Source organism: Lacerta agilis, chromosome 6, assembly GCF_009819535.1.
Source record: "Lacerta agilis isolate rLacAgi1 chromosome 6, rLacAgi1.pri, whole genome shotgun sequence".
NCBI lineage: Eukaryota > Metazoa > Chordata > Lepidosauria > Squamata > Lacertidae > Lacerta > Lacerta agilis.
In genome coordinates this window covers 82817151-82843182 of record NC_046317.1, presented here as the reverse complement: position 1 = coordinate 82843182, position 26032 = coordinate 82817151, and the positions used below count along the sequence as shown (strand labels likewise).

The window sequence follows — 26032 nt, the reverse complement described above, 5'->3', positions numbered from 1 at the left end:
CAGACTGGAAGTAATGGGGATAAGTTTCAGCATTTGTGGCTTTGGCATAATATTTCAATGGGAGTTTTTACAATCAGCAATGTGAAACAGCTGTGTGGCAACAGCTGAAGGCAGAAATTGACTGAATTTTGATTTCGGCAGCCAGGATCTCACAAAACAATTGAAACTATACTTTTTGTAGCACAGTGGGCAAAAGTGAGAAGGGAACATTTTTATTTTATTTTTTTATTTTTGTCCTCTTGTGAAGCACCTGAGCTAAAAATCAGCTACTGAAGTTAAACACAGCAAGTAAAGAACTGTGTGATTCTGGAATTGTCTTTGTCACAAAAAGGCCATAGACCTGTTATAAAAAATAAGTTCCAAAAATGAACATTGACACTGATTTGTTAAGGCATTTAGTGCATTCCTAGCTGCACCAACTATTTTGTACTGTTCTAGGTGGACTGAGGGGGGAGGGCGTGGACTGCTAAAACATTTTGAAGTAATCTGCATTAAAAGTGGGGGGGGGGGTTGCAATTCTAAACACATTTACTAGGCCACTCAGTGGAGTTACTGTAGATTTACTCCAGAACAGAAATGCACAGGACTGCAATAAAAGCTGCTCAAGAGCTGTCCAGAGTTCCCTGAAAAGAGGAACTGATTGTTAAACCAGTAGCCAAAGCCACAAATCCTGTGAGGGGAATGTGAAATACGGGTTTCCTTGGATGGCTTTAAAAGATGGCTTTGACTGAGGGCTCATCCATGCTTCTGCTTATCCCACACCTAGAAAGCAAAGTCTGAGAGGTTTTCCCGAGGGCAAACTTGCTCTTTAGCACTAAATCGGAGCAAACGACTGGAAAAACTGATTGGCGTTTGCTTCGATTCAGCGCTGAAGAGTGGGTTTTTTCCGGGGGGTGGGGGGGAGCCGCAAGACAAGCAGAAGCCTGGATGAGCCCAAAATCTTGAAGGATGAGGCTATAAGTGGCAATGCTGCCACCCACTCTCCTGACCCTGGCACTATTTAGATACGCTCCGCCACTGACAGGAGTCTCCTCACAGCACGCTTAACAAACTACAGTTCCCAGGATGCTTTTGGGGAAGCCATGACTGTTTAAAGTGGTACAATGCTGCTCTAAATGTATAGTGCAGACAGGGCCTTGCTCTTTATTTTTTAATCTCTCCCTCATTAACTCCCTACTGCCATTGCTAAGCGACATCTCAAAGAAGGCGTCTTGCCCTCCCTCCACCGTTGCTAAGCAACACCTCATGGGAGTAACTGTCAGTTCCAACTGCCAACTTGAGGGAGTAACTGTCAGCTCCAACCATTTAAATCACGATTTAAATGACTAGTCAGTAAGACTTGATTTACCGTAAATCATTTTTTTTTACAGGAAGACTCATTCTTGCTGGTATAATCTTAATATTTACAACCAGATGAAGGTATCATTTTTGGAATAATAAATTTTCAGAGTAGTTTTTACAGTTATATCACAAATTACTGATTTGGTTATAGTATTAGAAATACACAGACAGATAATTATGAAATTATTATTAATAAGTTAACTGTTTATATTTGCACTTTTCTGCTGTACTTTATTGGAAGGTGAAAAATAATCATTTCCTTCATAATGTAGCAGTGGCCCAAATGCAACAATAACAATTTAAACAATTTATTTAACTGAAACAATAACATTATAGCATATGTATCCATGTTTGTTAACTGATGTGGATAAACGATTTTTTTAAAAAAACTACTGAGTTTTAGCACACATGATAAACTTAAAACAAATCCTTATTTCCTGATGAATATCCTTTGAACTATAATGTAACTTAAATAGGAAACCATCATTAGTAAGATTTTTCCTCCAAAAGCATTTTATTATAAAAATCTAATTTAAATTTTTAAAAAATCTGATTTAAATTAAAAATATCTGATTTTTGATTTTTTTTTTAATCAATGGTTTTTATCCACTCTGGTTCCAGCTGCCAACTTGAGGGAGTAACTGTCAACCAGGCGAGAGGACTTGGAATGAAATGGTTACTCAGATTGTGTCAAGAGTTGAAGGGGAATTTACATGGCAAACATTTCATTTGTTTTCTCTCTCATGGCAGGAGCACCACTTCAGAATTAACTCTTTTTTAATGGGTTTGCACCAGCAAAAGTAAACCTCACAATCCTCTGGTTCACTTTGTATTCACAATGTAGTTGATGTTAAAAAATAATAATTAAGTGCTTTATAATTAGGTGGTGCACAGAACATTAAAAGATGTTCCTGCCCACACACTTCCAATTCCACAGACATGATACAAAAAGGGGGGGGATGGGCAAGGAAGAGAAAAGCAAGTAAATGTGAAGCAGATATGGGGAAATTGTCCCAAGAGAACCTTAAAATAACAAAAAGCCACACGGGAAGTCAAGTATTTGCAAACATTGTAAGCTGGTTGGGAATAGCTCACCAAAGTAGGCCTCTTTTCAATGGCTACAAGCATGTGGTCTCCCTTAAATTGTATATACAGTCAATAGGGGAGACGTGAAAGAGTTGTTTTAAAATGTATTCTATATTATAGCCAAAGTAGGTTTTGTATTTAAATTAGAAGCACAGATAAAGTGTGCTTAAGAGACTATTGTGAGAAGTTTAAATCTGCTTTGCCATGGCACACATACATACCGGTATTAACTGACTCTAGGCATGTGGTGTAGTGGTTAAGAGTGGTAGACTCGTAATCTGGGGAACCGGGTTCGCGTCTCCGCTCCTCCACATGCAGCTGCTGGGTGACCTTGGGCTAGTCACATTTCTCTCATCCCCACTCACCTCACAGAGTGTTTGTTGTGGGGGGGAAGGGAAAGGAGAATGTTAGCCGCTTTGAGACTCCTTTGGGTAGTGATAAAGCGGGATATCAAATCCAAACTCTTCTTCTTCTTCTTCTTATAGCCAAAGGCTGTTAATATTTGTCTGATATGCACATGATTTTTCCAGTCCCCTTCTGTGTTTGCGGCAGCAAATTCCCCAGGTTCATTATGTGTTTTGTCACAAGTACCGGTACTTCCTTTATTGGTGAGAAGTCTTCCACTTCCGTTGTACTGTTCTACAGTTCTACAGTTATAATTTTAACATCATGTATAAAGTTTAGCATTCTGTTTTTTGTTTTATGAAGATCCCCTTTACAATAAAGACATTTTCAAGTAAAGCAGAGCACAGAAACGTGTTTCGGTTTTTTTTAATCTCTCTGGCCTGGAGCAATTCCAATTCTAGGTAACTGTGTGATGTCAAATTCTACCACAGAGAGCAAAGGAGTTCACAGAACTATGAATTAGCCCTCGTATGTCCCTTGGCAGCTGTGTTTCCTTGACACCTCTGAGTATTAAACAGTCTGCTCCAAAGGGTGAGTGTTCATTACAAGGTGACTCAAAATTACATCACGCTCATAACCAATTTTAATGCAAAACTCAAGACTGCACTTTAGGGCTTCTTGTAACATTTCTAATACTATGATTTCACGTCACAAAATCTGTACAGAGAACATACATCCCGCTCTCCAAAACAAACACACACACACAATTTAATCAGAAGAGAAGAATGATCAAAACAGTTTTGTATCTTGTTGAGCATTACCAATGTGCTGTGATTTGGGCAAGAATGTAAGTAAAGCCATACTGGATCAGGTCAAAGGCTGATCTAACCCAGCATCCTGTTCTCACAGTGAAGAACCAAATGTCCATGGGAAGCATGTAAGCAGGACCTGAGTGGAACAGCATTCTCCCCACTTGTGATTTCTGGTATTCATGGGTATAATGCCTCCCGACAGTGGAGGACAGAAAATAGCCATCACTGTAGTACTGTAGTCACTGATAGTCTTACCCTCTATGACCTTGCCTAATCTCTCTTAAAGCTATCCAAGTTGATGGTAATCACAACATCTTCTGGGAAAGCGGGTTCTCCACTCAGGGAGAGCACGGGTTGCGGAAGGGTTAACAGGACAACTCCCTTGTTGCTGGGTGGGTTAGTTTGCATGGCCACTGTTTGGATTGGGCTCATCAGGTTGCTGGGGCAAGTTAATGATTGACAGGCATTGTTGTTTAAATTCTTGCACGCGACTTTAATGTTTCACTTTTGCTGCGTGCAACGGATCTCCCGCCCGCCCTCCCTGTCTTCAGGGAATTTTTCTTTTGCATTTGACCTTGCTATGCCTGTCATTGGGGTCACCTGCTTTGGAGCGGGGGCCTGGTAGGAATTTTGTCCATTTGGCTGATTGGCTGGTGCCATCTGGTTTTTGCCTACTGCATAGCAAATCGTCACAACTTGTAAGGTTGTGGTTAGGCATTGGTTAAAATTGGTTGGTGTAGGGGTAAGGAATTGGCTGGGCCTGCCCCTAAGAATGCTGCTGCAGGGGTATGGATTTGGCTGGACTGTTGTAAGACCTACCCCTGCAAAATGCTGCTGCAAGGGTATTCCGTTAAAGGAATCCAGGGGCTCATCTTGCTTTTGTCCGTACCCCCCGAGAAGGGGCTAGGGCCGTGCAAGAGCCCCTGGGAGCATTTGGGGGAGAGCTGAGGGCCTGGCACCCAGCTCATGATCTCTCCCCTATAGGTGTTTACCCTTACTGACTTTGCTGTCTATCGGATGTCAGTTCTGTCCCAGGGCGGGGGACAGATAGTCGGAACCAATGCCTAAGCTACCACTCACATTGGTTGTATTTAAATAAAGTTGTGGTCAAAAAATTATGCCAAAAACCTTAAAAACTTAAATGACTGTGTGATGTCTGAATTATTGGGGGGGAGGCTGTCCTGGAACCTCGACACGCAATGAATTCCAGAATTTAACTGTGCTGCGTGTGGAAAAAGTACTTTATTTTGGCTGCCATGAATATACTAACATTCAGTGCTGTATTTGATGGCACCCATTTCTACGATTACAAGAGAGGACGAGAAATGCCTCCGTATCCAATTTTTCTATGCCAAGCATAATCTTATACAACTCTATCATGTCCCCTTTACTCACCTTTTCCCCCCAAACTAAAAGCTGCTAATGCTGTAACCTTTCTTTACTGGAGAATTGCACCAACCCCTTGATCATTTTGGTTGATCTTTTCTGAACTTCTGCTAGATCTATGATATCCTTTTAGAGGTGAGAAATGTATCAGAAATGTGCACAGTATTTCCAGGATGGTGTTCAAAACTCACCAAAGATTTGTATAACCGCATTATGATATTGACAATTTCATTTTCATTCCTAGTTACAGGTAGGTAGCTGTGTTGGTCTGCCGTAGTCGAAACAAAATATAAAAATTCCTTCCAGTAGCACCTTAGAGACCAACTGTTTGTTATTTTGTGTGCATGCATACTTCTTCAGATTCCTGTAACTAATGATTCCTAACTCGGAATTCACATTTTCCACAGCTGCCACACCCTACATTGACATCTTCATCAATCTATCTGCTAGAACTAATTTTCTATGTGCCTGGAACTTTCTTCATATCAAAGAACAATCGTGCGAGACACACTTGCAGTTCTACTACTTGCAGGAAGGAATGCCTAAATGTTTGTTATAAACATCTGCAATGTTTATTATTACTAGTGTCTTTTTATAGAACCATCTATGTACGTAGTGCTTTACAAAGAACACAGCTGACATCTTCCTCCTCCAAAGGGACTTACACCCTAAGTATTTCAAATAGGCCTTAAGATAATCTTTATTATTATCACACCCTGCATAATGTGGAATAACTCAAGTGTTCACCAAGACCTCAGTCACGTAGCAACCTGGGCTTGTATTTTATTTGCATTCAGATATCCACCCTGCTTCATAAAGCACGAGTAGGAAACCTTAGTCACAGGGGCCAAATGTGGCTGCCCAGACCCTCCCCAGGCCACAATCTTTACTGGCTCTGTTCCAGGCCCTACTTTTGAGTGATTCTGCCAGGGGTAGAGGTGGGAATGTGTCCTGGAACTGTGATAATACCTCAGTTTCCTGGATGGATGGATGGATGGATGGATGGAGAGATTTTGTGGGTGTGTAGAAAGCCAACCTGTTTGTGACTGGAATGTAGCCTACTGTACAAAAGTGAGTGTCGTATATTTTGAATCTGGCCCTGCTCAGAACTAGCATATGGTCCCTGAAAGGTTTCTCATGCAGGAATGCAGCCGTCAGGCTGCAAAAGGTTCACCATCCCTGTCATAAACCATGCTCTCAAATATATTTTCAATTAAAAATCAAGAACAGTAGAACACAGCAAAACCAAAACAAAGGAAATACACACTAAGTTAAGACCATCAACTTGGCCACAAAAATACCCACTTCCAGAACAATTATCTGCCTTCCCCTAGTCTGCAAAACAAGAAGATTTTAACCACCTACAGCCTGGGAGAGAGTATGCTTGACATAATTCCGTGGCTAGGGAAACTTTTAAGTTCCTTCGTGTGGGTAACACCACTTGGCTATTAAAAAAAAAAAAACATGAAACAGGAGAGTCACATATCTCCCAAGTTTTTTTCTCCCTTTGCATAAAAGCAGCTGCTGGGGCGAGTTAACCCTTTCCCTAACACCATTTTCCATATGTAAATCAAGCCCTTTAGTTGGAACAGCCTTTTACAGTCGTACCTCAGGTTATGTACGCTTCGGGTTGCGTACTTTTCGGGTTACGAACTCCCGTAATCCGGAAGTGTTTCCCATTGCGTGCACAATCCACGCATGCGCAGAAGCAGTCTGTGCTGTCTGTGCATGCGCAACACGCATCTTTTGGGTTTCGTACATTCCGGGTTACGTACAGCGACCCGGAACGTAACCTGAGGTACCACTGTATTGCATAATTAAATAACCTCATTTGTCCTGACCCCTTAGAAGTTATACCAAACCTTCTTGTGCTAAAATAGTAAAGTTTAAAACATGCCAGGAACCCACAAAACAGCAGGGAATTAAAATGTCCCAGCATCAAGCACTGGCCATTAGAAGTCTTTTCGACTTAATAGGGAGAGAAAACAAAGGGTGGAAAGGCTTGTGGTGCTTCTGGAAAATGTTCAGCCTGTAGCAGATTGGCAGCTGCCCATTTGGCAGCAAGAGTTAATGAGGAATGAATCTATTTGAATTCAATTATATTGTATACCTAAATTCATTTTTAAATATGTTACTCGCCTTGAAGCTGGGGGGGGGGAGGAATGAAAATATAAACCAGCTAGCTGTCTGTCAGCATGTTGCTAATGTAGCAGAGCATGTGAAGAGGAAAACTTGGCATATCAATGTCATTGAGTAACACTGCCCAATAAGCAACACATGCTTACTGATTCCAACACATCAGCGGGCTGGCACATTTAAAACACTTTCCCACCCTTATTATTCTAGTTAACTCCCATTCCCTAAAAATAAGCATGTATATAAGCCTGGATTGGCTAGAGAATGGTGCTGATAACACCAAGGTTGCAGGTTCATTAGCTGTATGGTGCAGCTGCATATTCCTGCATTGCAGGGGTCACAGGGGTCGGCAATTTTTTTCAGCAGGGGGCCGGTCCACTCCCTCAGACCTTGTGGGGGGCCAGACTATATTTTTTTGGGGGGGTGAACAAATTCCTATGCCCCACAAATAACCCATAGATGCATTTTAAATAAAAGGACACAATCGACTCAAGTAAAAACACGCTGATTCCCGGACCGTCCGCGGGCTGGATTTAGAAGGTGATTGGGCCGGATCCGGCCCCTGGGCCTTAGTTTGCCTAACCATGGACTGATACTCAGGACTCTTCCAACTCTACAATTCTATGATTCTCTATTATACCAGCAACCATGCCACATTTAATCATAGAATAATAGAACTGCTCCCTCCTTACATCAGTTTATTATATTATCACCAGGCTGGGCATTGCTTTCCTTTTGGGTGAAGACAGAGGCAAAGTGAATGTTTGTCACCCAATAGCATTTCTCCATCTTCTCCACGCAGAGGACCTACCACTTGTTTGTTCTTCCTCTTGCTTCGAATACAGAAAACTATTTTTAACCTCTCTTGCAAGCCTGAGCTCATTCTGAGCTTTAGCCCACCTGACATTCACCCTCCAATTGTTTACTACTCGTGTATACTCCTCCTTTATGATTTCCCCTTTCTTCCATTTCTTACACATGCCCTTCTTAACTCTCAGCTCATCTGTAAGCTTATGCAGCCACACCAGTTTCTTTAGATGCCTCCCAATTTTCTTTCTTGTTGGAATTGTCTGCCTTTGTGACTTCAATAGCTGAACCATTCATCTAGGACTCCCTTCTCTTTGAGTATTTCTGATCCAGTAGTGCCTTAGGCTTTCTGAAATCAGCCTTACCTTGATATACTCACTGCATAAATCCTCAGAATAATTGAACATCCTGTCAATTTGTAGGTAAATATTAGGGAGACGACAAAGGTCCGTATAGTTAAAGCTATGGTTTTCCCAATAGTGGTGTATGGAAGTGAGAGCTGGACCATAAAGAAGGCTGATCGCCGAAGAATTGATGCTTTTGAATTATGGTGCTGCGAGTCCCATGGACTGCAAGAAGATCAAACCTATCCATTCTTAAGGAAATCAGGCCTGAGTGCTCACTGGAAGGACAGATCCTGAAGCTGAGGCTCCAATACTTTGGCCACCTCATGAGAAGAGAAGACTCCCTGGAAAAGACCCTGATGCTGGGAAAGATTGAGGGCACAAGGGGAAGGGGCGACAGAGGATGAGGTGGTTGGACAGTGTTCTCGAAGCTACCAACATGAGTCTGACCAAACTGCAGGAGACAGTGGAAGACAGGAGTGCCTGGCGTGCTCTGGTCCATGGGGTCACGAAGAGTCAGGCACGACTAAACAACTAAACAACAACATTAGGGAGACAGGATCAAGTCTCCACTGTTTTCCAAATTTATCCTCACAACAACCCTTTGAGGTAGAGTAATGATTTACTCAGTATTGCCCAGCAAGTTTCATGCCTAAGCAGCCATTTGAACCCATGCATCACCCTCCCAAGTTCAGCAGCCAGTGTTGCACTAGCAAAAAGAAGGAGTAAGGAATCTGCAGGAAATAACAATGACATGTGGGGTAGAATTTCATGTCTTCCTATCTTTAACACCAGAGGTAGTTGGTGGCTAAACCAACTACAGTAGAGAATTTGGCTGCCTGAGTCTGAATAGTCATTCAGCATAACAGAAAAGGCAAAGCAAATTCAAAACAGTGTTTTCTATTTTAACACTCTTTCATAGTTTATTAGAAAGCCCTGCCAATTTAAAAATGGAAAGCATATGATTGATTCATTGCAGAAGGCCCATTTTTCAACATTAAGGACTGGAACCAGCAATTCTGCACGTATAATCCTACTAAGGTTAGCGGAATTTGATCAACTGGCTCATTGATTGAAAGTATGCTAAGGAGAAATGATGTGAGATGTTTATTTCCCAAATTCACATCTCAAGTTTAAGCTGCCTCAGGCAGGAAGGTTTATCTAGACAGATAATGCTTTGGTGCAAAACAACACTGGTAAGTTTAACATTCAGTTGTATTTTACTCACAGAAAGCTATATTGTGTGAAAAGGCCTTCAGCCCTCACCTTAAAAGTTCCCTAGCAGTACCTCTTATTTATATATACAGTGGTACCTTTGGATGCGAACGGGATCCGTTCCGGAGCCCCATTCGCATCCTGAGCAGTCCGCATGCTGAGCGCTGCGTCTGCGCATGCTTGCCACGCGATTCGGCGCTTCTGCACATGCGTGTGGCGTCATTTGGCGCGTCTGCGCATATGCGAACCGCCGAACCCGGAAGTAACCTGTTCCGGTACTTCCGGGTTCGGTGGGTTTGTAACCCGTGATGAATGCAACACGCAGCGTTCGTAACACGAGGTACAGCTGTACTAAAAAAGGTTCAGAGACTAAGGACAGAAGTGTGCAATTCAGTAACAGTTTTCCAATAACAGTTTCCCAAGAAAGAAACACATGCTTATCATATGTGGTATGAAAAGCAGCCAAATGTCTAATCTTTTCTCCTTTGAAAAATTACAAGTGGCAAACAGCAGGTTTCCTGGGTCTCACTAATTAATGTTTTGAAGGGAATAGCCAAAATTTGTTTATGTACCATAGGTTCCTTGCGAAACCAGTATAAGAAATGTAAAAACACATTACTTTGAAATAACCCTAAATTTGCTCTAGAATGAGAATTTCCAATGTATTCTTATCCATGTCATCTTCCTTTAGCAGATAAATAAAGATAAACAGAAGCTCAAAACATAGCATATTCAATGCACAAAAATTGTGAATACTGAAACAATGTCATATTATTTGGGTCATGATTTAGCCTGCATTTTAAAAGAGAAATAGAGTTTAGAATGTCAATTCATATTCCTTTATTAAGCCACTTCACTCGCAGAATTTTAAAGGTTTACTTCTAAAAAATGCAATTCGTGAATTAGGCAAATGTACTAATGTATCACACAGGTACACCTACAGAGCCAGTATTAGCCATGCCAATCTTTCAACAATTCACTCAGTACATTACTCAACATAAAAAAAAAACTAAGGTCATAGCCACCGGTCCCATCACCTCCTGGCAAATAGAAGGGGAAGAAATGGAGGCAGTGAGAGATTTTACTTTCTTGGGTTCCATGATCTCTGCAGATGGTGATCTTGGGTTCCATGATCACTGCAGATGGTGACAGCAGTCACGAAATTAAAAGACACCTGCTTCTTGGAAGAAAAGCAATGACAAACCTAGACAGCATCTTAAAAAGCAGAGAATCAACTTGCCAACAAAGGTCTGTATATTTAAAGCTATGGTTTTCCCAGTAGTGATGTATGGAAGTGAGAGCTGGACCATAAAGAAGGCTGATCACCGAAGAATTGATGCTTTTGAATTATGGGGCTGGAGGAGACTCTTGAGAGTCCCATGGACTACAAGAAGATCAAACCTATCCATTCTGAAGGAAATCAGGCCTGAGTGCTCACTGGAAGGACAGATCCTGAAGCTGAGGCTCCAATACTTTGGCCACATCATGAGAAGAGAAGACTCCCTGGAAAAGACCCTGATGTTGGGAAAGATGAAGGGCACAAGGAGAAGGGGACGACAGAGGACGAGAGGGTTGGACAGTGTTCTCGAAGCTACCAACATGAGTCTGACCAAACTGCAGGAAGCAGTGGAAGACAGGAGTGCCTGGCATGCTCTGGTCCATGGGGTCACGAAGAGTCGGACACAACTAAACAACATGTGGTATGGCAATTGTTCTATATTCCATCTCTGTGCCAAAGAGTAGCATTAGGATCAAGAATCACGGTGATATAGCTTCCTGATTCCGATGCTGGAATCATCAACAGTTGCAGGAATAAAGGATACAACACCATATATGGATGGAAAGACATCGTGGGAGGAAATGTCACACACAGGAAAGAATAACGATTACAGCTAAAGTTCCTTACTTGAAACTTTATAAATTACCTGTTATACCAACATGAATTGAAATCACAAGATTGTAGCTGTTATATAAGGGATTATTATATCTGAATGGAATGGAATGAAAATTATTAAAATTTTGGAACACAGAAAAAATGTAGAAGAATGAACTTATCAATTCTAGCATGCGAGGGGGCAGTTTGAATAATTGGCATTAATAATTGGCATTTGAATAACTGGCATTAATAATTGTATCAATTGGATAAAATTGGTATTGTTATAATGAGGCTGTTATTGGAGCGATATATATATTTGCAGTGATATGGAAGCCAATAGCAGCATATCCTATCAAAATATCTAGCAAAAACCTTCACTTACTAATACAAGCAAAATACTATAAAAGTGCCCTGAAGCAACTATTACAGCTTTTCAGATATGCACCATGGAAAACTAAACAATCTATCATCTGACAAAAAGTGCAATTGAGAAAATCCATATGTGCAACATGATGGGATCCAGAGAAACATATAATTTCCACGGTTTTCAAAAAAAATCCTGTAACATCTGGATTTCTCTTATGAAGTTATTTGCTATTACACAGGAGTTTTTAATTTAAAATGTATGCTTATGACACAGTGGGCACTGTTTTCAATTCCTGGCGTTCATCTGTGAGAACAGGGTACTAAGGTGGAAAACATGCATCTGGGTGTCATACATTTTCTGTGTACAGTATATGGGATTTAAATGCTAACTATTGAAGCCACAAATCAAATGTATTTAAAAGTTAACTAAGAAAGGTCAGTGTTGGATGGATCTGAAGGAACTGCAGTGTTTTCACAACTGGCATCTTCATGAGGGTCAAAGTAATCTGTATTCCAGTTTAACTCTAGTGCTTCTTTTATTTCTTATAAGATATTTTTAACGTATTACAATTTGAATTCTATGGAATTCATGTTGTAAACAATATATAAGAAATAAAATAAGCAATAAAGAAACAAAACAAAAATCATATAGCATCTAACACAGCACATTGCAATTGCTACAACAGGAGACGAATCATCAAGCAGCCCACTAATACCCCCAGCCATGTTCAAGTAGTCCATTAGAATGCAGGGTGGCATTGTGATCTGTGTTAAGCTACAACAAAAACAAGGTATACATTCCCACTGTATACCTTTGTAACCTAAGCATGTATTGACACCACAAATTCCAAGAAGTCAAACTGCAATGGCCTCTTCTCAAACACCTCTTAGAATTGTAGTTCTATGAAATAGGCAAGGAGCTAAGATCAAACAGGGAATTCTCTGCTTTCCATCAGACTGCAATCATAGTTTGTAGGGATCATATGGGAAAGATCTACTCTGCCCATTATATCGAGACTCAAGAAAAGAGCTGATCGAACCGATTCTGAGGAAATTACCCAATAGCACAGATGATAACTATATCAGACACCTCCTAGCTGATAAAGATCCCGAAATTATCAAGCCTGTGGCAAAGTACTGTCACGTTGCGACAAGAAGAAGACGAGCAGTGATGTCAGCAACGGAGATCGAATTTTAACCCCCGATGGAACGATAATAGACAGTAGAGACTTATGAATTTAAATTTTAAAACTTTAAATGGCTGGAACTTGGTTTTAAATGTAAGCACCAATTCCGTGAATTGGCCCGCATTTTTATTTCTATTTGTAGCACAATACAATTTATAATATTATACTTTTACAAATTGTTCTCTGGTCTTCGACCGTATTAAAGATATTTGATTTGAAATGGGAAAGATCGTGACTAGTAAACAGATATAAACTCAATGAAAGTGCAGTTTTATGTCCCAAGAGCTCAGGAATCCAGCTTTTCAGAAAGGCACCAGTTGTATAGTATGCTCTAACCATTTGCTCAAGCAGAACACAATTTGTACACATTTTCCAGTGTGGCTTGACACAATATTTTTCTTGCAGCATGTTGAACTGCAGAGGCTCTACACTAGCACCTCCAAATTGTTGTCCCATGGATCACCATGAATGGAATGCTGTAAAAAAAAGGCAAGTAACATCTAACGATCAAATGCTTCCTCTTTCCTGCTTCCACTTGCCTGTTTCTCAAGTACAGTACATAAAACAGCTTAAGCCACTCCCAACTAATGTTCCGAAAGAAGCGCAATCTAGGACACGACACCCTGCTTAGAAACCACTTGGAAACCACAGCCCACCTTAGAGGTTGGCATAGCTCATACTTAGTGATAAATATCTGCTTTATCTATAAGCCACATTAATTCCTGGTCTGGGGAAAATGTGGTATATTAACAACAATGGAAATGGCATTCTGCACATGCTAAAATGTACTATTATTATTTTGAAGGATACAATACAGAGTTCCAGGGTCTAAGCCCCTCCAAGGTGTGGCTCAGCCTGAGGGATGATGGGTTATGTGTGTATGTTTGGGTTTTTATCTTATATAGTACTGAAATCTGATTTAAGCGATCTTGAGGAACCTTTGACTAAAAGGTAGGGTGTAAATCTTCAAACTCAATGGCAACAGTTTGGAGGATGCAAAAAGGGCTTGTAGAAACACAAGCGAGAAGGGTAGGCTAGAATCTTGCCAACATGCTCATTTTCTATGGGCGGGGATTAACTCGTCTCTTGAGGGAGCAATATGCAGTCTTTGCAGTCTGAAGCTGTATGTACTCCAAGCCAAGGTGGAAACAACTGTTACATGACTCCTCCAATGTTTATTTCACTTGTTTAATTAAATAGTGCTAACAATGTGCAGGGTGTTTTGCAATTTGTGTGAATACAAATCCCTCCCCCAAGAAATTTACAGTCCTAAAATGTAAACAGGAGTGGCAAGACAGAGGAAGTGGACAGGGTAAACTTTGGGGGGGGGGAGGAGAGAATATATGTCAATAATTAAAAACTTTAATTAACCTGAATATACTCATCTTTTTACCTTTTGTCACATGATGAAATAAGAATAAGGAAACTTTTTTCTTTCATACAGTGCCTAATATATTAAATGCATAACATTATTATTACTGCTTTAGTAAGTACATAGCAATTTCACATGTCAAAGTAATAAAAAGTACAGCCCTGCAAATAAATTTACAAAAGATGCTTGCCTACAACCCTTTTTCTAGCCTACCTGCTAACATTATACATTCCAAGCAGCCACTGTCAGCCAAGGGATGGTTGAAAGAAAAATAAATGCAGTGTTCCCTCCCTGGTTGCCTGAAGGCAATGCTTCACCACAGATGATCAGATAAGTGGCTACTTATAAGCCTGTAATAATATCATTAGCAGCCCAGTGTAGCTCCAGTGGACCAATTGCCAGAACAGAATATTCCAAGTAGGAAGTATTTGGAATATTCCAAGTAGGAAGTATTTGTGATAGAGGTCTAAAATCATAGAATCATGGAATGGTACATTTGGGAGGATTTCAGAGGGTCGTCTAGTCCAACCCCCTGCAATACAAGACTCTCAACTAAAGCATACATGACAAATGACCATCCAATCTCTGCTTAAAAACCCCAAGGAATAATTTGTTGTCGTTCAGTCGTGTCCGACTCTTCGTGACCCCATGGACCAGAGCACGCCAGGCACGCCTATCCTTCACTGCCTCTCTCAGTTTGGCCAAACTCATGTTAGTAGCTTCGAGAACACTGTCCAACCATCTCATCCTCTGTCGTCCCCTATAACTTGAATCTATTTGTTCAGGTCGCACCCTCCAGGGCAGGAGAAAACAAGCTTGTTCCATATTTCATGTAGCATATCATAACTCTCAGTCTCCTCTTCTCCAGGCTAAACATACCAAACACTCTCAACCATTCCTCATAAGGCTTTGTTTCCATACGCTTGATCATCTTGATTACTCTCCTCTACACACATTCCGGCTTGTCTACATCCTTCTTAAATTGTGGCACCCAGAACTAGACATTGTACTCCAGGTGTGGTCTGAGCAAGGCAGAACTGAGCAGCAATATTTCAAATTTTTCTCCTGCCAACCTAGCAGTTCTAAAGCATGTCAAAGTGCAAGTAGATAAATAGGTACCACTCCGGTGGGAAGGTAAACGGCGTTTCCGTGCATTGCTCTGGTTCGCCAGAAGTGGCTTTGTCATGCTGCTCACATGACCCAGAAGCTGTACGCCGGCTCCCTTGGCCAGTAAAGCGAGATGAGCGCCACAACCCCAGAGTCGTCCACAACTGGACTTAACAGTCAGGGGGTCCCTTTACCTTTACCTATTACAAATTTATAGGACGGTGGGAAGAAGAGTGTGTGTGTGTGTGTGTGTGTGTGTGTGTGTACTTCATGCATGCCAGACTGTGCTGTCCATAGATTTTTGTGGAATTCTTGAAATGTCTAGTGTAAAGGGTGGGATCTAAAAATTAATTCCCAACTTTTAACATGTGCCGGATGCACAAAGGGGAACCTTTTCCAGCACTCACTTTCATTGTAAAAATAAAAAATAAAAAAACCTTCCATTTTTATGTAAACACTATTGGGGCAGTACGTCAGCATCTGAATTATTTTTGTCAAATTAGTTGTCAGCTACAAAAATAATTCCATCTATAGGTTCAGTGGCACTGTGGTCTAAACCACTGAGCCTCTTGGGCTTGCCAATCAGAAGGTCAGCGGTTCAAATCCATGCAACAGTGTGAGCTCCCATTGCTCTGTCCCAGCTTTTGCCAACCTAGCAGTTCGAAAGCAAATAGATAAATAGATGCCACTGCAGCGGGAAGGTAAATGGTGTTTCTGTCACGGTCCTCCATGCGCCACTGCGCCAGTAATGGTTTTGTCAAACTGGCCACATGACCCAGAAAGCTGTCTGTGGACAAACGCCGACTCCCTTGGCCTGAGAAGCAAAATGAGCGCCGCACCCACCTTTGATTGGACTTAACCCTTCAGGGGTCCTTTACTTTTACTTTACTTACTTCATACTCCAGGATCTGATGAAGGCACTGCAATATTTAGGGTAGGAAGCAGGCATCTACAAATCCACTTGCTCAGTTAAATACATCCAGCAGCTCACAATCCTTCCACACTGGAATACAGCCAACTGCATTCGTATTTCTACTTGGAGAAGACAAGAACCAGCATCGCCACACCTCTCCTCTACTGGGCATGAGGAGGTTCCTCACACAATGGCCCAACGCTGCCATGCCGGAGATGTCAGGCCTGACCCAGGGGCAGGAGAGGAGATGCGCCACTCATCCACTGGAGTCTGGCATGTGAGGGAGCTGCAGAGGCAGCTTCCTCGCATGATGGCCCAGCACCACTGGGCTGCCCAGTCCACTGGGGGGCACATGCCCCACTGGGGCACCAGCAACCTATGCTATGCCACTGTGGGAGAGCATAAGTAGTGATTGGTAGGAAAGCCAAGCCATTGTTTGCATTTTCATGCCAGTAAGATCAGCTACTGACCCTGTTCAGTTTTTGCCTTCCTATCCAATAGTTGGCTTTGCACAATTCACTAGGGCTATCATATGAATAGTTTTACTCATTGGTTCCTTGCTTGGAGGCTACCCCACTTTGATTCACTTTATCTTATCTTATTTTCGGCTTCTGGTACACTAGCTAGACGATACAAATCAAACTGTGTATAAACATGTGCACACGCAGTCAGTTATATACAGCCGCTGGAAGCGCAGCCAAACTCCACAGAAGAGCTACATAAACAACATCTAAGACATGTATACAAACTAATACCGTATCTTATTCATTCAGCATAACCAGACTCTGGTTCTGTACCATTATGCAGATTAAAGTGTATATTCCACATGTAACAGTGCATGTGGAGTATATAAAACAGCAGGGAGATTCACTTTCCACACATCATTCAGAGCAAACCTCCTCACTCACTCTGGCGTGTTGATCCAGATTATGTCCAGGTGGCAGTAATAAACACACTCCTTATCTTTGTAGGTGTAGCAAGTGCAGCGCTTGGCTCTGTGGTGTACCTCCTGTGGGCCAGCCACTTTCCCCACGGTGGCGTCGCTGGCTGAAAGCAGCCCTCCTACTGCTGTCTCGTTTTCTTTGCTGACCCTCCCGTGGGGCCCTGGAAACCTCAGCTCACTGTTGTTGTTGCTGCTACTGCCACCACTGTAGAGCAGCAGGGGGCGAGAGACGGGCAGTGAGAAGCCTGCAAAGTCGGGGAGAAAATAAAAGACAGAGTTTAATCAGAAGAGGAAGCTTCTATTTCTGTAGGAAGGCATTTAAGACCAATAAAAAGGCAGCAACATGTGGAACAAGATTTAAAGGTCCATTGACTGTCACAATCCTTAGCATGTTTGCTCGTCTAAGTTAATAGTTGTTTTTTATTACTTTTTAACATGTGGAAAGGAAACTGCAATAAATCATGGACATTTATTTATTTATTTATTTATTTATTTATTATGCTAATCAACAACTGAGACTTCCACCTATGATTACATGTCATAGAAGCATAGAGTTGGAAGGGACCCCGATGATCATCTAGTCCAACCCCCTGCAATGCAGCTGGAGCAGACCTGCAACATTGGCCTTATCAACACCACACTTCAACCAGCTGATCAGATTCCTGCCTGAAAAACTGGACAGCAGCTGCCACTCAGTGTAGGCAATACTGAGCTTCTTGGTTTGACTCGATATCAGGCAGCTCCCTGGATGCTAGACATCTCTTCCTTCCCAGTTCCACAGGATCCTTACCAAAGCAGACACTCTCTCTGTTTAGACGTCATAATAAACCACAGCTATATTATTATAATGCCAAGGTTGCAGGTTCAATCACTGTATGGGACAACTGCATATTCCTGCATTGCAGGGGGCTGGACTAGATGATCCTCCAGGGTCCCTTCCAACTCTACGGTTCTATGATTCTGTGATTATGACAGGAATGAGCCTGTGTGAGCCTTGGTTTGCACACACCCCTCTCACCTCCTCTGTGACAGCCATGAGGAGCTCAGAAGCCTTCTCTTTCAGTTTGATTAACCATGACCTGTTATGTCATCTGAACAAATAAAAACTATGCTTAATGATAGCTAGGGTTTGTTTGAAACAAGAAAGCTTCAAACCACGCGGTGTAACACTATACAGCTATTAATCAGGAACAGAAGTGGAACTTCCAATCCACTTCTCACAGTCGTGCTGAAGGAGTGGAAAGCTTGCACAAGCTCATACATTTCACAATAAAATAGTTTATCATAACATCTGAACATGGCCAATGGATGTATATCACTTAGCCATGGTTAATAAATCATAGTTTAATGAACCATGGTCTAGTGTTACATGCAAAGCAGGACATTAAGTTAGTAGGATGGCGAAGCATGGCATTTTAAGCCACAGTCTAGCGTTAATGAGCAGATCACTCTCACTTTGCTAAAAAGAACATAAGAAAAGTCTACTGGTTCAGGACAATGGACCATCTAGTCCAGCATCCTGTTCTCACAGTGACCAACCAGATGCCTATGGGAAGTCTGAAAGCAGGACCTGAGCACAACAGCAATCTCTTAGTGGGAACATAAAACTGCAAACCTTGGCTTAGTGTTCTGTCCAAACCAGAGATTGTGGTTTATTTCAATCCCAACAAACCATGGGCGTAGCCAGGGTGGCCCCCCCCCCAAAAAAATCAAGTAAATAAATAAAAATACTTAACTAATTGACCAATTGCATTGAAGGTAATTCAGTTCTGCCCCCCCAATATAAAGCTTGCCGCCTCTAAAAAAATAAAGTCCGGTTACGCTCATGCAACAAACCATGATCTGAAGTCAAATTTTGCTTGTTGTTTGTTTGAATAAAAACAAATCACAGTCAACCATTTGGACACCATAAACCAAGGGCAGTTTTGTTGCTCCTGTTCATGCAAGGGGAGGAGCAAAATGAGACTGATCCATGCATTCCTGGTAAAATATTAACTATGGCTTACCTGCAAACAATACCAATAAGGGAAAAGTTGAGCAAATGGACGAAAAAAATACAAAGTCGTACATTGATTGTCAAACCGCACTACTTTGCCAAGTATAATAAGTGCTAATTTCTCCTAAGCTGCCAGTATACAGATATGAGAAGTCTTTCATTGATGTTGGAGGACTACTGGCTTCAACATTTGCTCTTAGCCACTAGAAATGTGCAACTTATCCCTTGGAGTTGTGCAACTTCTAGATCCTGAAATGCAGGAAATACTCCAAAAATTCCTTGAATAATTTAGTGCCATATTACACTGTGATAAAACCTCTCATCAAAAGCGTGCTGCGTTGCAACAAGCCACAGCATGCAAGTTAGAGGCACATTTTATTGTCATCTGCCAGATCCTTCTGGCATGCAGGATTTCAACGGAGATCAGAGCAATACCTGCAGGGGTGACAGTGCAATCTTAAGAGGTGCACTCCAGGAATCCTCACTTCTACAAGCAAGAGATCCTAGGTGCAACCAGTATACAGTGCAGTACAACCATGTGAGATACCCAAAACAATACAGTTATTATTTCCGTCAGGGAACTTCCTGGTGGAGAGAATACCGGACTTTTTGCATCTTCAAAGCATTTCAGATAGACTACTAAGATGATTCTCGCAACCCCTTGGTAAGGCAAGCAAGAATGATCAACACCATTGCAGCCAAGAGACAGTGGTTTTGCTATCCTTAATGCTATGAAGAGAATGTGTTACTGAGGTTAGATTTCAGCCAGGGATTTATTCCCAGGCTCCCTGTTCATCACAGCCACAGCATGAGAAAACATTCTTCTTTGTTCAGCAGCAAGCATGCACAACTCCAAAGTACACATAATCAATATAATACTTTGGAAAGGTCTCTTTTTATTTTTAGAAAAATTGTCAGATTTCCTTGATCCAGAAAATCCTACGAATTTCATTTGAGGAACAGTTAATAATATGGAAAGGTAGGTTCATAATTTTTTGTTGCCAAATAGCATTATTTTTTTTAAAAAAGCAAGGGGAAAAGCAGTTTAAAACGTTTGGTGTTTGGTTTGTTTCTATTTTTTATTGCTAATTGTTGTTTTTAATTATTGTACAGTGTATTTTTTAATATTGTCTTGCTTTTAAGTCACCAAGGGAATAGTCATTGATGTAGGCATTTAAATTTTATAATTACGTAACAACATTTCAGAAGTTATAAGCTTCTGGCAAGATTTTGTTGTTCCTATTTATTCTGTTTGGTGTTCCATAGAGCACATTGTTTTTTAAGTTTTATATTTATTATACTGTATTATTAATAATAGTGCCTTATTGTTAAACAGAAGAAACAGTGTTTAGAATTTCTCTAATGCCATTAAGAGAACTGTATCTTTGATCTTGACTCTACAGTTACTAGGAGGCACTAATGCCCATGGGATTTGAAACTCAGCAGTAAATCTTACTTTACTTCAGTGGTATGTGGGTATAGGATTGCAATCTTCCACTGCAATCCTACACTCAGCTAGGAATAAGACCCATAGAACTAAATTAGATTTACCTCTGAGACGTGATAGGATTGCACAGCTCAAAACCTATCCACATTTACTAGGGAAGTAAGCCAATTCAAGGGCTGGGTTTTGAGTAAACTAGTTACGGATCGCGCGGCTAATCGCTGCAAAATCGAATTCTTGTTCAGTATCGCCACTCCCGGGAAAGCGATCAGAAATAACCAATACAATCGATCTCTTTCTCCACCACTTTTGTTTGGTTTGGTTTTGTTTTTTTTACCTGTACTCGATATAACTGTAAGCCCAACAAGTACCAGGAATCCCAGCTCCATGAAATCCAATGGGAAGCTTCGCAACTTGCAGGCAAACACAGACGGCGAGGAAAGGGGGCTGGCGGGGCGGGGCGGGGCGGAAAACCCCCGTAAGACTTGCGCGTGCAAAATTACTCCTGGCGGTAGGGAAAATCCCGGGTCGCGGCTACGTGGAAGTTCTCCTCCCGGACGTGTTTCCTCCACGCGCCGAGGAGTTAACGGCGCCTGGGGTCTTGGATTGCCGGTTGCGCCTTCACCCCGCTTGCCCTCCAGCTCCCTCTTTGCAGAACTAGTCCCGAAGAAAGCGTTGCAATGCCAAGACGCGCTCCATAGCTCGCCTTTCCTCTCCTTTCTTCTCTCAGCGCCTCTCGATCCGATCCGAAACGCGGGTTCAGGGCTTCCCACGCGCGCACCGGCACAAACCGCTTCCAACAAGCGACACTGCCGAGTTGCTATCGTCTTTCTCTGTCTCCTCCTGTTTCCCGCATCCTGCTGCAACGGCAGCTTTGCCCAGGTAAATGCCGAGAAAAGCAGGCGCACCGGACGCTGCTCCGCCAAGACGAGCCAGCTCTGGCCAAAAACGGGGTTTTGCGCGCGTTTCTCATCCCATCACTTGCGCCGAGCTGTTAAGCGAGCCGCCGGAGGAGGGGTGGGTTTAGGGATGGAGGCGGGGCGTGGGAGCTGGTTCTGGTCCTGATTGGTTCCGCCCCAGCCCGGGTTTTGCATACGGAGCAACAGAGATTTGGCATAAGCTCGCAGGTTGCATCGTGGAGCGGTTGTAAATGTGCCGCTCCGTCCACAGCCACTGCGTGTTACGCAGCTTGTATAAAAAGCATGTGCCCATATGGGCGTAGCCCAGCTCCCAGTAGTAATGTATGGAAATGAGAGCTGGACCATAAAGAAGGCTGATCACCGAAGAATTGATGCTTTTGAATTATGGCGCTGGAGGAGACTCTTGAGAGTCCCATGGACTGCAAGAAGATCAAACCTATCCATACTGAAGGAAATCAGGCCTGAGTGCTCACTGGAAGGACAGATCCTGAAGCTGAGGCTCCAATACTTTGGCCACCTCATGAGAAGAAAAGACTCCCTGGAAAAGACCCTGATGTTGGGAAAGATGGAGGGCACAAGGAGAAGGGGACGGCAGAGGACAAGAGGGTTGGACAGTGTTCTCGAAGCTACCAACATGAGTCTGACCAAACTGCGGGAGGCAGTGGAAGACAGGAGTGCCTGGCGTGCTCTGGTCCATGGGGTCACGAAGAGTTGGACACGACTAAACAACTAAACAACAACAAGCCCCTAACTCAATACAAATCAATACAAATCTGAGGTTCTGCCCTCTCCTAACAAAAGCTTCCCCCCAACAAAAATCCTGGCTACGCCCATGCAAGTACCATATACAGAAACGGTTTAATGTGCTAAGTGCTTAGCAATCTTAAATCTTTGCTGGCTAGCCTATCCTGAGTGTGCCTGCCCTGCCCTACAACACCGAGGGACCGGGGCCAGAAGCCACAGTTGACCTGTTGGGGCTGAGAGACAGGAATATGACCAAAGGCGTAAACAAAGACTAACAGGAAATAGATCAGGGTTGTGAACTCAGGGCAAGGGAGTAGGAACGAGCCTGCTGTCCAAAGGCAAAATTTGCATTTCTTGCTCTAGCCACTTCTGCCTGTGTTCCTTGGAAGGTTCTCCAGGAGGGAATGCAATCCTCAGAGTGATAAATGTAGCCTACTCCTGGCATAGATCAAAGATGGGGAACCAGCTGTGGCCCTGCAGATATCACTGGATAGCAGCTCCTATAATCCCTGAGTATTGGCTATGCTGACTGGAGTTGATGGGAGTTAAGAGTTCATCAACAAGGAGGGCCACTCTCAGGCACTGAGAGCACTTGAACCCAGATCTAAGCCTGTCCCCTAGACCAGTGGTTTGGCAGCTTCCTAACTTCATAGAATCCTTCCCATGTCATCTATCAAGACAGCGGATTCTGGGTCACATATGTTCTAGGCCACACTCTCCGCTCATAGAAGACACTGAGGAAGGCCTCCTTCTGTCAACTGGGAAGCCATCTCTTTCAGCTGGACATTGCAGAATATTTCTATTGGTGGATAAGCTGTGTTTCCAGGAACTTCACTAATAATTAAGGAATGGCAGATAACCTTCCAAGGAATTCCAAGGGTCCTCCAGAACATAGAAAATTGTTGCTCTAAAGCTGGCTAATTGTTACTTATAAGTAAGGTTGGGGGGGGATAACCACCCGAACCCTAATAAGTTTACTAAGAAAGCATCACTTTTGATTTCAGTGGTACTTGCTGGGTAGCCAGCTCAGTACTCAGGGACTTCAAAGTGCTGGGGGGGGGTACTTAGAAGCAGCTGCCACCCCCTTCCTTCCTCAACAACTGAGGAACAGGACAGAAGCTGCAGCAGCAATAGCCTCTGTGCCTCTAAACTTTTATAGACGGAGGTACTATCTCTGGGTAAGGTCCAGGCAGTCTTGCTTCCAGACCATAAAGCAATGATGTACAGTTTACAAGGGTATTCAGTACTGGTTGTATTTGTTAAAGTTTATTTGAGAACAACTTTGGAAGGAAGATTACGGCAATTCCTCCTTATTGTAGCTGAAAGCCAGATTTCAGCTGCAACGAAAAATATTCCCAGCACTTCCCAACACAAATACCGAATTCACTGCATTACAATAGCAAGTTGCAGCTTCCTCACTGATATGCTACACTGCAGATTTACAGTTATTGTGGCCTTTTTCTTCTTTACGGGAGATGAGTTACACGGGTAGACTATAACCCTGCAATATGTTATACCCTGGGATGGTTGACTCTGGCTAAAAGTCACAGGTGGGGCCATTGCTGAGTTAGCAAAGTAATGTGTGTGTGAAACTCCCTGATTGAACTGTAATAAACTGAAGAGCAGCTTCTAGAGTGCTATAATTCACAAGTCTGGCTACGTGCCCTTGACACGGGAATAGCTCCATTACAGGAGGAATTGCTGTGTGATTGAAGCCATAATAAAATAAACTGACCTCTGTGTACTGGCACATCATTGACACTGTATGCATATTGTGTCAGAGTACAGTTTTTTCCCTTTTTTTCTTTTTTGAAAACCACAATACTGTTGTCAGGCTGTAGGCCAACATCTCAAACTACAACTTAGTGTCTGAAAATATTCAGAATGATTTCCAGCTCAAAAATGCATTGCTTTATATCTGGATGTTCTAGATACTGCACTGATTCACTGCACAAAGTACAGTATTTCACTTATTCATAGTAAATTAAAATGTACTAAGAAGACAGTTTTCTGTTGCAACTCATCATTGCAACCAATGAGACATTTATGAGGGCTATGGTTCTTGGTTTTTATCATTTCCTCTGTTCAGATGTTGCAAAATTCCTTCTCTTTCCCAAGCAATGAAATCTTCATACAGCAATAAAGGAAGAACAAGGGAACAAATAATAATTTTATTTTTTATTGATGGACTCCTATTGACTCAGTTCCAGAGGAATAGCTGCATCAGTCTGTTGTAGTAAAACAACAGAGTTCTGTGGCATCCTAAAGGCTAAATGATTTATTGTGACTTAGGCTAGAGACCACTATATCATGTAAACTGTACTGAGGAGACAGTCTCACTCAGATAGTCTAATCACCATTTTCAGATTGCTCAAGTTTTTTAAAAATAAGATATAATAAATATATGTAAGGATATATCCAGAAAGTATGCTGGAGAGTTCACAGTTAGCCATCCTTGATTTAGAGGCAGCATCAGACAGAGGTGGTCACCTGAAGCTGAACATCTAAATGGCACCCCAGAGTGGTAAGAATAAAATAAGAAACTAGGCAAGTGGCACTACGCTGCTTTTTAATAGCATACCCAAATTTGCTGTTTGAGTATGCTAAACAGCAGCTCTGGCCCCGACACAGATGGCCCACTGCTTTAAAATCCACTTCTTTATCCATATAGATCCATCTTTGGTTCTTTTGTCTTCAAATGAAAATAGACAAACTACAGCTAATTCCTCAGCTGCAGTGTAAGAGTGCAACTTAGACATCAGGCACGAATACCAGAGAATCAAACACTCATTGGGCTGTCAGATTTCCTTTCCTCTTCGTTTTAAAAAAAAAACTGGGTGGGTGTGTATTGTTTTCGTTTGTTACTATATTATGTATTTTTGTGTTTTTATATTGTAAACCACCCTGTGATCCTCGAATGAAGAACCGTATAGAACTTACTTAATTTAATTTAAGTTTGTGTACTGCCCTTCATCCAAAGATCTCAGGGTGGTTCACAGCGTAAAAATACAAGATAAAAACACAAAATACATAATAAAAACAAGAAGCTAATAATTTTTTTTATTTTAAAAAATTAAATGAACATTCATACAATAATCCAGTTATCCGTTCCTTATTAAGTATGAATCCTGTCCTTGATTCCTTGGAGGAAGGAGAGGATTTTGTAAAGAGAGAGAGAGACAGAGAAATAAAATGAATGTTCCCTTACATTTCATCATGCGCTGAAGAGCCAAGGAATGCTTGGTCATTGCACCCAGTGCAAAGTCAGCTTACAGTCATAAAATATATTTCCTACTTAACGGCAATTAAAGTTCAAAATGGAACATCTTAGCCAATGCTTTGATCTATTAACTTTCTTTGGGATATAATACAAATGACATTTCCAACGCCAAAAGAAGCCCTTGGCTAAATACAGAATGTGAATAAAATGGCTTGAATTCTAGAAGACTGTGGCTGCTATCAATCAAGGCTGGGTTAAACATTTCTGTGTTTTGACTGTAATGGGGCGGGGGGGGGGGCTTGCCAAGAGATGGATGTCACCTGTAACTTGAGAATAGTTAGGTGCCTGTTTGTTACATTTGCCTTACTGATTGAAACAATAATTGCTTTAAGCCTCATGTGTGACAATGCCCCACAAATAAGAACTAAATTTTGTCAGATTGCGCCATCTATCTTTATTCCGTTTCAGATAG

General features: G+C 42.0%; 1 protein-coding gene and 1 long non-coding RNA gene across 4 annotated transcripts in view; one reads left to right on the top strand and one right to left on the bottom strand.

Moving 5' to 3' along the window:
• Positions 1–21802, bottom strand: part of EDN3 (endothelin 3) — a 36665-nt gene extending 14863 nt beyond the window's left edge. Inside the window, exons 1-2 of one of the 3 annotated variants that reach the window (XM_033153655.1) lie at positions 21014–21802; positions 17202–17481 (exon numbers count right to left, since the gene is read on the bottom strand). In XM_033153655.1, the coding sequence (XP_033009546.1) occupies positions 17202–17481; positions 21014–21065 (332 nt within the window). In that variant the 5' untranslated portion in view covers positions 21066–21802. The remainder of the gene's footprint in view (positions 1–17201; positions 17482–21013) is intronic. The other 2 variants (XM_033153653.1, XM_033153654.1) reach the window with 2 other exon arrangements.
• LOC117049056 lies at positions 8972–13381 on the top strand. The gene is made up of 2 exons (XR_004426910.1): positions 8972–9298; positions 13307–13381. It is a non-coding gene; the product is annotated as an uncharacterized LOC117049056 (long non-coding RNA).
• Positions 21803–26032: the final 4230 nt, after the last annotated feature.